The sequence below is a fragment of the Pseudogymnoascus verrucosus genome (genome assembly GCF_001662655.1).
Source record: "Pseudogymnoascus verrucosus strain UAMH 10579 unplaced genomic scaffold scaffold_1, whole genome shotgun sequence".
Lineage (NCBI taxonomy): Eukaryota > Fungi > Ascomycota > Leotiomycetes > Thelebolales > Thelebolaceae > Pseudogymnoascus > Pseudogymnoascus verrucosus.
The window spans coordinates 1,588,807-1,601,173 of NW_017263652.1; the positions used below are offsets into that span (position 1 = coordinate 1,588,807).

At 49.3% G+C, this 12,367-nt stretch overlaps 5 protein-coding genes across 5 annotated transcripts; 4 read left to right on the top strand and 1 right to left on the bottom strand.

Annotated features, from left to right (window-relative positions):
• Positions 1 to 563: 563 nt before the first annotated feature.
• On the top strand, positions 564 to 2,313 carry VE01_00559 (uncharacterized protein). The gene is made up of 4 exons (XM_018270088.2): positions 564 to 1,633; positions 1,688 to 1,740; positions 1,795 to 1,845; positions 1,915 to 2,313. The coding sequence occupies exons 1-4, from the start codon at positions 656 to 658 to the stop codon at positions 2,294 to 2,296; spliced, it is 1,464 nt and encodes a 487-aa protein (XP_018135272.2). The 5' UTR covers positions 564 to 655; the 3' UTR covers positions 2,297 to 2,313.
• A 905-nt stretch (positions 2,314 to 3,218) lies between these two features.
• VE01_00560 (uncharacterized protein) lies at positions 3,219 to 5,301 on the bottom strand. The gene has a single exon (XM_018270089.2). It carries the CDS (start codon positions 5,060 to 5,062, stop codon positions 3,254 to 3,256), a length of 1,809 nt encoding a protein of 602 aa, XP_018135553.1. The 5' UTR covers positions 5,063 to 5,301; the 3' UTR covers positions 3,219 to 3,253.
• A 1,725-nt stretch (positions 5,302 to 7,026) lies between these two features.
• On the top strand, positions 7,027 to 10,257 carry VE01_00561 (uncharacterized protein; the record flags this gene model as incomplete). The annotated part of the gene is made up of 4 exons (XM_018270090.1): positions 7,027 to 7,118; positions 7,154 to 7,595; positions 8,208 to 8,997; positions 9,350 to 10,257. The coding sequence occupies 4 exons, from the start codon at positions 7,027 to 7,029 to the stop codon at positions 10,255 to 10,257; spliced, it is 2,232 nt and encodes a 743-aa protein (XP_018135322.1).
• Positions 10,258 to 10,381: 124 nt separating this feature from the next.
• Positions 10,382 to 11,056, top strand: VE01_00562 (uncharacterized protein; the record flags this gene model as incomplete). Its single annotated transcript, XM_018270091.1, has 1 exon — positions 10,382 to 11,056. The coding sequence occupies one exon, from the start codon at positions 10,382 to 10,384 to the stop codon at positions 11,054 to 11,056; it is 675 nt and encodes a 224-aa protein (XP_018135551.1).
• Positions 11,057 to 11,081: 25 nt separating this feature from the next.
• On the top strand, positions 11,082 to 11,577 carry VE01_00563 (uncharacterized protein; the record flags this gene model as incomplete). Its single annotated transcript, XM_018270092.1, has 2 exons — positions 11,082 to 11,250; positions 11,300 to 11,577. The coding sequence occupies 2 exons, from the start codon at positions 11,082 to 11,084 to the stop codon at positions 11,575 to 11,577; spliced, it is 447 nt and encodes a 148-aa protein (XP_018135552.1).
• Positions 11,578 to 12,367: the final 790 nt, after the last annotated feature.

The window sequence follows — 12,367 nt, forward strand, 5'->3', positions numbered from 1 at the left end:
TCACCCCCAACTCGCCCCCGGCCCACCACTATACGTAGCAAGGGCTGTATGGTTAATGCCTTAGGCTGTTAGCTCGCACCAGTCCGCCCTCGAGTCAGCCCCGACATAGGCCCTACGCACCCGTGACATATCTCATCATGTAAATATTGGGATAATCCCAAAACCAGTGATGAAAATATTCCATTTCGGAAAGAGGTTACCATCTGAGCGAAGTAACTGTGGCGGAATGATGTACACTGTGTGGAACAACTTTGGTGTCTGTGTGTTCTAAAGTGGAGAATCTCTCTGGTGGGATGCGGGGCAAGTATAACACGGGGTAGCTACTGGCCTCTAGTATGATGTAGCTATTTGTACGCGTACATTGAATCATCATGGAGATATGAAACTCATCGTAATTTTCAGAGCTATTCAGGGCAACTTATTGGCTGATGCCCCTAGTGACACCTTGCAAATTAGTGGAAATGATACATTCCCTAGCGCCTACCCCGCATTTTCCCTTGTCGCCTCGGCTATTGTCCCCTCCTGCACCCCACGAACTAGACCTGGTCTAACAAGCCTGGAGAGAATCCTGCAGGACGACCCCATCCCCTATTCCAAGTAGATAATATCCATCATTCCTATTTTCGCTGCGCCAAGTTGCGCTGCCACCTTCATAATGTATGCTAATAAAGAAAAGCCGGGACCGAAACCCTTGACACCATCCCAGCGAGCACGGAAAAGAGCCGCGGACCGGAAGTTCCGCAAAACATCTCGTGAGAAGACCAAAAGTTATATTGCCCATCTAGAGAAGCTGGTTGAGGCTAGCAGTGCTCCGTCTAGCGACTCTGAAAAGGTTCAATGTCTCATACAACAGGCGGACGAGAACTACAATGCTGCCCTCCAGCTCCGGTGTACCTTGACGAACATTATTGAGATGGCCCAATCAAGCCTCCAAGGGTCAAGCGATCGCATAGCCAGGCCTCCCTTGTCGGCGATAACTGATCTGGCTTTTGCAGTGGGGGCCAGCGACCAGGAAGGCATACAATCTCCACCTGAGGGCAGCAGTAGCGAAGCCATGGAGACTGTTGGACCAGGTTTCGCTTTGGACCGATGTAATAAACAGCCGCATTATCAAGATCTTGAACAGTTGTTTAACGCCGCGGAACCGCTTCAGCGACATAATGATGACTTTACGCCGTTCATATCCATGCCACCAAACCCAGATCAGATGGAACTGATGGCTGGTAGCACTCCGGATCCTTTCCAGGTAATCTCCAATATGTCAGGTCCAGAGGAGGCATACTGCTGCCGCGAATCGGCTTCTCCAGAAACCTCTGAACCGCCAAAATCAGCTCTCTTAACGCCGTGTTCGAACAACGGTTCCATGTCTATGTGGAATTCATTGGAAACCATTACACACAACGCCCTAGCTTCGACCAAACAGATCAGACCATTGGTCTTTGGCCAAATACAGAGGGCCCACGATGATAATGTTTTGGTTACAGCGCTCGTGCACGGTTGGAATCTAGTACCGGAAAAATACTTACTGGATCCCATCTGGCAAGCGATTCGTCATATGGACGAGGAAATTCTGTCGCTTTATGGAGCCGTGGAGAAGCTTGCTATGATGTATATATTGGCATTACAACTCTCGGTAGGTTGATATTTCACGTCCACATTTACAGTGGTGCTGATTTGCATCTGGTAGCAATATCTCAGAGGGGGGCAGATTTGCGAGCTCCCGACTTTCATGCGCCCAAGGTACGTAAATGAAGCGGCTTCTCTTGTTGGTTCTCGTGCCAACATACCCAATAGGCCCTTTCAATCAGTCATAGATCATTCCCCTTCTGCGAGCTATTATGTATGGTGAGGATCCTCTTCTTTAATTACAACTTCTAAAGTACGGCATTGCCTGACTCTATTCTATTGTTACAGGCCCGGATTTCGTGAGCACCTCGTTGTGTGGCCACAGAAATATTCGGCGAATAAATGTCTTGCATATATGGGCTCTTGTTTTCGATTCGCTTGGTCCCTTGACGAGCAAAGCCTATACACCTGGGATACACGTACGGGGTTGTATTCATTATCAACGGAGTTTTCTAAGCGAGTGCGGGATTTGCAATGCTGGACGGTCCAACGACGATTCTTTGACGAATATCCAGAGCTTCGTGGGGAAATACCGACCGACGGTGCTGAGCTGATAATTCCGTATCATTTGTCACTAGATACAGGCCAGCAAGACCCCCACGGTCAGCGTCACGAAAATGAACTACCCTTTGCCGCTCTAGATAGCTTCCTAGATCCTATTTGCTTTTAGTATCTCTATAAATCAAGCTGTACTTCAACTTTCTAGATGTCTAAAAGTTTCAAAATTTGATTTGGAGGACATGCAGTTTAGGAAGGAATCTACCCTTAGAAGTGAGTTGATCTAAGGCTTGAATACTAATAGTAGGCAGATCTCTAATGGGAAACTGCTATCAACCTTGCAAATGGGTACAACCCCTGAGGCGATACTCTAATAGGGGGGGTCTGTGAGACTAGCAATGATAGCCCAGTTGTTGAGCCTTGGAGATGGCGTGATCTGTCTGTTGGCAAGGGAAGGGGGTGTTATCCTGCGAGGGCTAGCCGTAAGGTACAGTGCGTATTCGTACGGGTCAGTGCTGAAATTGCTGTAAACTTGTATACAGAACAACACTTAAACTTTGGGCTCATCGCAAAAGCAACGGGGAGCTGGTCGGGCTGCTTTTGCGACGAGGTAAAGTCCATAAGTGGCAATACGGTATTGGTTAACAACAAGAAGCATCAGTGGTTTAGTGGTAATAAATCCATCGTTGCCATAATAAATCTTAGGCCCTGTAATGCTGGTTTGTTTCCCTAGTTTTCCATTCTGTGAATCTTAAAGAGCGGCAGCTTATGGCGCTTAGCAGTTTATAGGTTCTAATCTATAGATGTAATAGTTATATTTAATCTTAGATTACAAAGGTAGGTTAGAGCGCTGCTGCTGCCCCCTTACCGCTACCCCCTTACAGCTACACGTGCAAGCTTATCTAATACGTTATATTGCTAAGAACCAATATACTATTGCCAACACTACTACCGAAGTATCTGTAAATACTTGCCTCACCTGAATAAAGTCGCTTAGATACTTACCGTACCTAGGGAAGACCTAGATACTACCTAGGTAGTAGTATCTGCTATACACTTAAATTAAGATTACAGCTTTCTAAGTTTCTATTTCACTTCGTCATTATACTAATCTATTATACTATAGCTATCATGGCAGCTCCACTACACTCGCCTTCTTATATTCGCCATGCAACTCCCCAACCACTCCATTATGATCGCTATGCAACTCCCCCACCGGTGCCTGCGTATACAACTCTGACGGCCCGTACCCCTGACCTGCATGTCTATCGCAAACACCAGCTAGCCCGTCGTTACCCACGTGCGCCTCAGCAAACAAGTTCACATTCTCCCTGTCTGCCTTCCGTCTTCTCGCGCGGCTATACAGAAGACACGCAAGCACAACAATCACCGCAACACCGCCCACTGCGCCGACAGCGATCCCTGCTATCACGCCCCTCGACAGCGCCGAGTCGGGCAAAGTGTGTGCAATATCTGCTCCTGTCCCATTCCCGGAAGCGGTTGAGCCGGTAGGCACTATGGCGTTTCCGTCACCGTCGATGCCGTCTTCCCAGTACCCCTTCCAGCTGTCCTCCCAGCCGTTATCCGCGCCCTTGAGCGTTTTGTCACCAGGAAAGATGGATGTCAGCGGTGAGAGAGAGGGAGTGTTTGGCCCGGGCGCTTGAGCGAGGAACCATAACCCGTCGCCGCCCCAGTTCACGCCCACGAACGCCGCTTGTAGGAACGCGCGCCCGAGACCGTAGTTCTCTCCAAGTGTTTCGACTTGGGCGGGCCGGCATGGGAAGTACGGTATCGGGCTGGAGACGAGGGGGGTAGTGAGCGTTAGGTTGAGCAGCGCGAAGGGGACGGAGATGGTCATGTTGGCAGTTATGGAGGAGGAGAGGCGGAATGTGAAAGTTAGAGACGCGGGAGATGATATTATGGTCGTATAAAGCGGCGAGGTGACGTCCCAGATGTAGAGGGAGAGGAGGGGGTTGTAGGTCAGGGGTAGGAGCGAGGTTATGGCGTCGCAGGTGGATTTAGGGAGATAGAGGTACGGGGACGCGGAGTCGATAACGACGGGAAGGGAAGTGCCTATGGATGCGTTGTTGGACGCCAACAGTCCCGATTTGGAGGTAAATTCGAAGGGTGATTTGCCAGATGAGACGGAGATCCCGATATCAAGCAGGTCGATGGGGAGTTTGAGGATAGTGTAGGGTTGTGCGGACACGGGGCCTATGATTCGTGTTGGGTCGTAGCCACCGAGGATGAGGGATGGACGGACCCCGGCAGCTACGGACCCAATGTGCATGCCGTATGAGTTCGACGGGATTTGGCCAGCCTCGAAGAGGGTTCCAGGGAGGAACGTGGCGTTGAAGCGGCTTCCGGCATGTACCCACGACTGGTTTATGTTCGGCGCGCCGAGTGAGAGTTTGCCAACTTCAGCAGCATATGTAGAGCCCGAAGGAAGCGTGTTGTAGCCGCGGGAAATGACCATGGTGGACAAATTGCGAATCGTGTTCTGGCCGTTGTTTCCCACGACGCCATCCCGAAGAGTTAGGGAGAGTGTGTCGAACATCCATTCCGCGTCGCCAGACATGGATGGGATGCCACCGCCATTGACACAGAAATTGCCATTTTTGATTGTTCCTGTCTCTGAGATTGTGACCAAGGAACTTGATTTTTCGGGATCGAAAAGGCCAGCCGCGTTCGCATTGCAACCGGATAGCGTCGTGCTGGTCGAACATACTGAAGAGCTGAGGATTTGTGTCTCCCAGGCGCCGGCAGGAATGAGATCCATTTGCTGAGCAGGAGTGCCGAGCTTGACAGTGACGGCGTGCCAAGGGCCATCAGGCCCATAAGTTTGAGAGGACCATAGAATAACGTGTGGTCCAGCAGCAAGAGTATATGCAATACATAAACAGAAGATCGGGACTGCTCTCAGTACAAGTATTAGCATGATAGCTAGGACTGCGCCGCTATAAAGATGATAACGTGTATCTGTACAGGACGAGATCGATCTCTTAATGTTCTGAACGGAAGAGGAGCAAAGGATGAAGAAGACTATCTTCTGGAATCATCTACATGCGATCTTATTTGGACCAATCATGGCAAACGTCATGTTGGTGTTTTGGATTTGGCCCCTATGTTACGAATGTGGCTCGATCGGCAGGACAGCCGCCCAAAATTCTTCGAATGAGGCCAAGTTGGCCAATAGTATACTTTATTTTAGCGCTGGATATTTAGGTCAGGCGCCTAAGTGATTTTTGGCATCTACCTGTGGGGGAGCCCACAGTGGTGGGTTCTGTTGGACGGAGGATTCGGGCCGGGCGGGGATTCACAGCGAAAATGGCTGGGTATCTCACGAACGGTAGAACTATCACTTCGAATAGAGGTGCAGGCGGGCACTTAATCGTCGTACCCAACTTCTCGCTCTGCTCAAGGTTGGAGTAAGCGGGTTGTGCGGTTTTCGCGTTTGGAGAAGCGGGTTGTGCGGTTTTGCACTTTAGGTGTAATAAGTACCTTATAATAGTAATTTGTATGTAAAGATACTTAAAAGAGCTATTCTTCGAAACTACTACTCTACTCTACTCTACTGATTTAGCACGCTGGATATGCTTACTAGTCCTCCGCTAATGCAACGCTAAAGTCTAATCTAACCGAATCTGACCGCCACAACCCCTGTTGACACCCGGCCAAGTTTCCTTGACGCCTGGCCAGCCAGGACCCCTTCGCGGTCCATTCTTGATCGTGAACGCACCTATGAATTCGCTCTGCCGGAGGTGAAGATGATATTGATCTTGTGGTGTGAGCCCAAAGGAAGGCCGTGCCTCATCTGAACGGCCGTCAAAAGGCACATCCTATCGCCAAGGATTGGTCATAGCTCGAAAAGGAATCTCATGCTCTGGTATTCACAATTTCTATGTTAAGGTATTCGCAGTGGATTAGGATAACGGGACTCCTCACCATACACCCGTGTGTAAGTCCCAATCGGAGCGCCTCCTCGCTTATCCTCCAGGATATATGAATGGCGCAGATTGGAGGCGTGCTGAGAATACATTTGCATCAGACGAAAGCACTAGTTCGTCAGACGAGGAAGTAATCATTCCTTTTCCCATCTTCACCGACCTTCGCTATGGTCTGTCTCGGCATCAAAGAAGGCTGACCTCAATGCAGGCAGTCCTTTCAATCCTCCTGCGCGTCCGACGCACGATTCTTCACCACCACAGTCTGGCCGAACTTGAGATATCTAGTGGTACTACGGTGGCTGGGGCTGAATTGCATTGTACAGAGGTCGGTGGAGGCTAGTACCTATACGTAACTTTAGAGATTTTTGGTTATAGCAAAGCTCCCTATCGACCAACTGAAGGTAGTTGACCTCTGTATGGCGAGTGACATCCTCCCGTTCGAATACGGAGAACGCGGCCAAAAGTCCAGAGAATATAAAGATGTGCAGCGTTCCCCAAATATTCCACGGCGTCGAGACAGCTCCAGGTTCAAATCTTGGACCATTGCGTTCTATTATCCATTCTCAAATATTACTACCACCCTCAGCCCATCGAGAAAGACTTACTCTGCATGGTCAATAAAGCGATATCGACAGCATCACTTACCTGTTCGCCCGATATGCCCGCCTCAGCCTCTTACTTATCACGATACGGTTATGAATTTGTCGTATCAACTACTCAGGCTAGTATCAACTCTGGCCTTCTGGAATATTTTAGTCAAGGCAACCAGCCAGTCACTTACATATGTTTCCTTGCAGCGAACAAGAAAACAAAAACTCCCCCACAACAGATATCCTTGGAAGATCTGATGAAAAAGACTGGTGGCATAAATCTATTCGACATTCCAGATGAGACTGATTACGACGATGATCGGATTACAGTACTTACCAGAGCGAGGTTTGTTTGTGGCTTTAAGATGCAGATCGGGCTGCCCTCTGGGTTTTTGCCGAAGGACCTTCCCCCGGTTGTGGTTCTGGGAAACAGCGCGAACAATTTACTGTTCAGAATGTACTGTTCGCAGTTCTCTCTGTCGTCCAGAACAGTCCACCTGATGGTTTCGACTCTGACTCCGGCACTTGGAGTGTGTGGCATCAACCTACGGGTCAAACTTCAAGCCAGCCGTGGTCCGTGGAAACATCGGTAAACCTAGTCGTCGAAGATCTTGATCGCAATCTGACGAATAGCCAGCACTTCAAGAACCACCCTGTAGAGAAAGCTAACCTCCTCGCCTCTCTGAACAATCTGGGAGCCACCGCCTTTAGCTTACAGCAGTTGGTGCTAGATCTCGAAAATGCGATAATGCAAACACTTCCGCGGCTCGGCGGCAGCCTCAAAGGGTCTGATGTCGAGGCCTTACTCACCAAGTATTTTGTTAGCATCTACTGGGACAATGCCAAACAGATCGGGCAGCCTCTCATCTCTGTTCATGCCGTATCGGACTCTCCAGATGCATCTCAGTTGCAAATGACTTCATTCGAGCGAGCCGTAAGCCAGATGGTAGACGACAAGGGGTTTGTTACCTAGGATCCATCAGCTCTTGAAAAAGATGTTACGACACTCAACTTCCTCTGTGCTATTAACGGTCACATACGCCCATCTCTACCCGCTGGCTCTACGGCATTCAGTTGGAACTAGGTGGAACCTAGCGATATTAATGTAGAGAGTGGTATCATTTCAATCAACCGCAACGTCATTGCAGAGCATTTTCGACAGCAACTGGCGCTCGTAATTCCACACGCTTGCTTCAATTCAGAGGTCCACGTTTCTGCCGATTAGAAGGACAGTAGCTTGACATATAGCTGGACCTTAACGGGCGGCCAACAACCACACGATCTTGGCATCACTCCCGGCGATCAGTCAAGGGTCATATATGCTGATTACTCCTCAAATGGTGAAGACTCGGCTTCTTCAGGAGCCGTGAATGGAGCCCTTCGAATCAATCCCACCTATACCTGCAACGTGTTCTTCGAGGACAACACAATCAAAGTGGTCTAACAGCTACTTGTGTTCATGCACGCTCGCAGAAATCTCACGTCAGTGGACTTCAATATTGTCAATAAGACTTTGACCGATGTGTACACAATTTCGGTTGACTAGGAAGGTATCATTCAAATATCTCAGCCGGCGTCCAGCGTGGACGAGATTAACGAAGGACCCAACGTGAATGACTTCGTCAACTTCTTCATCAATCTCGAGCAAACTGCCAACGATATCAAGAAGAAAGTCAGCGGCTTCACCAGCACAACGCTAAAAACCTTTGACTTCAGATCCTTGCAGTCCTTCGTTTTTCCTGGAGGAAAGGTCTTCACGTATAAATCTGCCACATTCTCTAAGCATCAAGATCTTATCTGTGCTATCACGTATGTGAAGCCGAGCCCAAATCAAGTGCCACAGGATTGGAGCAAACTTAACCCAGGCATCGCACCTCCATTTCCGATTCCTGGTGGCAATCAGGGTTTGCCACAAGGCGGCCCAACTGTTGCACCTCCATTCTTTTTGCCAGACCCTCCACCACCAAAGGGTGATTCCACCCCAGCAGTATCAACAGATCAGAATACTAACACGTTAAGGCCTTCAACACCCCTAAAGCTGACATATTCATCTGAGATGATGCGAAACTACGTACAGGGAGCGATTGTGTCACCGGTGGGCAAGTTTGTTGGCCTGCAGTCGGATGATGGGCATACTTTGTTATTCTCCACGGGCACAGACAATGTACTTAATGTGATTGAGGAGCAAAATGGCAAGACGCAAACTGGCTGGGTGCTGAATGACATTTCTTCTGCAGCAATTTCATCTACTATCCGAGAGGGTAAGGTCCGCACTTTCGATGCTGGACAGAGTGTGTTTGATGGGACCATTGGCCTCGCAATGGCTGTGACATCTGGTAATTTAGACAATCCCTTCATATCACTTTTCAACTCTAGCCTCAATACCTCTTGGATTGCTAAGCCGAACTGGACACTGTGTCCATTTGATGCCACTGGCAATATCCCGTCTGCCATCAGAATTGTGTCAATCCTTCGCAGAAACGAGAGAAAAGGATCAGTATCTGATTGTTGACATCGACCGCTCCCTGGTGTCGAATGTTAAGGATATTGCTCGTTACTATATAGACCCGGCAAGGAGGAGTGGAACTTACTAGGAGGAGCATGATGTACCTGTGGACATTGAGGAAGACAGATATCAAAGTTGCGTCGGCAGAGCACTGCATGCCGTAGTTGATGGTGTTTACACAGCCGGTATTTCTGGAGTTTCTGCACAGCTAGTCTATGTGCCAATGATCAATGTGTTCAGTCGCGGTCCTCCTATGCCAACACGCCTCACTATGCCTGGCAGCGCAACTCCTTCGGCCATTGCTGCAGCCTGGAACGACAACCAAAGTTCGGAACTGCATGGAACCCCCGATCTCTACGTGACCAGTGGCTCGACACTTTTTCGTTTCAGTGCTGAGGATCAGGAGTCTGACGGTGCCCTCGGGAAGCCTCTGTTGACAAGCAAGGTCATCTCTGAGACCAGCAAGTTGATCGCCATGACACATAATGGGGTGACCACTCTGTGGGGGAGAAACGGTAGTGACGAAGTCTTCTATACCTCATGCGCTGCTAATACAGTGTCTGACCCTAAGTCTTGGAGCTCTCCTGTCCCGATATTGTTTGGCATCGAGCAAATATCTCCTTATGTCAACAAAAGCGACGGAGGCAATACCATCTTCGCTTCAGGCGCAGGTAAACTGCAGAAATTGGTCCAGGCAACCGGGACCTCATCAAAGATGTGGCAGGCACAAGAAATCAAGCTCACAGCACCACCAAGGCAGGAATCGCTGTCATTCAATTCATACACTACCAGTATTCAGGTTGCAGACGAGCAAGGACTGCCTGCACGAGGTTTGGAGATTGCTGTTTCTGCCAAAGTTCGATCTCCAGTGTATATCAACGGGATCTATTATATTCTACAACAAAGTCCTACGAAAGTGGCCACAGACTCTGCCGGGTCTATCACGATCATAGAAGCAACCAATAGCATCAATGGCACTATCATCGCCGTCGCAGTGCCCGGTGCCGGAACCACGGCCATTAACCCAATGGAGAAGCCTTTCAAGAAGCTCGCAGCTCTTAACTCCCAAGGTTCACTCATGAGCAAATAATCCCATCATCGGGAGCTTTCCGAATCCTGGTGAAGGACAAACTGCACTGTCAATGCTATTCGCAAATCATTTTCGCGATCACGTCGGCTCAATATCTATGATAAGTGGCATTCCATCTATGAACATGGCCCAGAGTCTGGTCGACGACCTCCTTGGAGCAGTATCAAAAGAAGGTGCCGTCTTGTCTGCGGTCTACGACCAGCTCCAAACGCTCGCAAGAGACTTCCCATCCATGAACGTAGGTCAGGTACTTCAGCGTGTGGCTGGGATCATAGTTGATGGGGTACTATCGAGCGTGCAAGTCGTGGTGGATGCTCTGCTTAAGGTACTGGTAGAGGTGGCTAGTGCGACCATTGGAATCTTGGAGGCGAAGCTCCACATACCCATAATCTCGGATATACTCAATGAACTGGGCATTCCGGACGTTTCCTTCCTCGATTTATTTCTCTGGATTGCTTCTGTGGGGTATACGGTTGTGTACAAGATCGCGAAGGGTTCTGCGCCTTTTCCGGACAACGATGGGACTGCCAAGTTGATTTCAGCGCCTGACTGGAGTAGCCTTGCCGCTCTTTTCCACCCTACAGTACCAGTCTCGAGAATGGCAGTGACTACACCTCTACACACATCCTCGTTCATCGGTGACCAAGCAGACCCTGTCAAGCCTGCGAGCACCGAAGACTCAGATGATTTTTACAAGCATTCCGTTTATGTTGCAGGCCATGGCATTGCAGGTTTTCTCTCCTCCATCGGCTTGCTTGATCCTTGTCGTCCCAGAGGCCACGCAGGATACAAGCGATAGTGACTGGTCAATACCCGCCGCTGTCATGGGCGTTATCATGGGGGCTTCTCTGGAGGCAGCTAATTGGTTTCTGCCTCCTTACCCGATCGAAGACAAGTACATGAGTGGCTCCATGATGTCCATATCAGGCATCACGATTCTCTCGAAGATATTGTTTTGTGGTCCCATACAGAGAAAGTTCGGGGCTTCGAAAAGTGTAATGAAGAGTCTAAAGGAAGAATTTAAAGGTTGCTGACGGACGAGCAACGGGCGCGATCATAAACGCAACTTTGGTCATCGCTTCGCTGACTGGTACCGGCTGGCACTTCTCTGAGCTGAGAGATAAGCCAGATGGCCCGAAGAAGACAGCTGCGATTCTGGGCGAGGCGTCTAATTTGTGTCAGTACGTGTCACGGGTCTCATATGCTGCAGCTGTGAATACCGAAATCCCAAACGTCAAGATGGTTGAAGTAGAAGTTCTCGCAGTGAGCATGTTCGGGACGGCGGGTCTGCAATATGGAATGGCAGCCATTCAGTGGTGATCAGATGGACTTTAGGGCGTGCATTGAATTGTATAGTGGTTATCATACGTATCTGCCACATTCATGTACGGGAATGAATCTGGGAACACTTGGATCGCAGAGTTAGAACACGAATTTTATGCCCCCTCGCTTAATCCTAACCCCACCATTTCAACTTCCTGTACCAGTGGTATGGCAGCAGGTGTGTATAATATAAAGCAAGTAGAAAAAGCAAGGGCCAAGGTCTTGGGTTTAGGCATGTTGAAGTTTCAAGAGAGGGGGGGCGTTTGGGTAGTGATTGTGGGGGTGAGTGTAGCGAAGCACAAATTTTGAAAGGTAGGGTTGGTTATTATGATGGAGGGTAGGGGAGTTCGTATACTTCCCCATTCATGAAGTGCAATTTCTCTCTTCACTCAACGATGCCACTGTGACTACTGGCGTTCTCGTCTCTTCGGCGCCGCTTCTCCGCAACAGCGGCAGTGCAGGAAGTACACTGGTGCAACCGCTACTGTATGAGTTATGATGAAGATGACGGTTTTGAGTTTCCGAGTTAGCGAACTCTTGCTGTGTCCCAAGCTTGGTACCTTGGCTTGACCAGGTCATAGATACGGTGTCTATTCACCCTTTGCACAGCCTTAAGGGCCAGAGGTTGGTACTTTAATTGTTGGTGGTTGCGCCAGCCAGTTGGCCAACCAGCTCAGTTGGCGGTTGGGCCGGAACATAAATGATACAAAGATGCATATTCTAGAGGTCACCACAAGCTCCTCTCTTTGCGGCAGGCTTATTGGCTCTAATAACAGTATACATTATA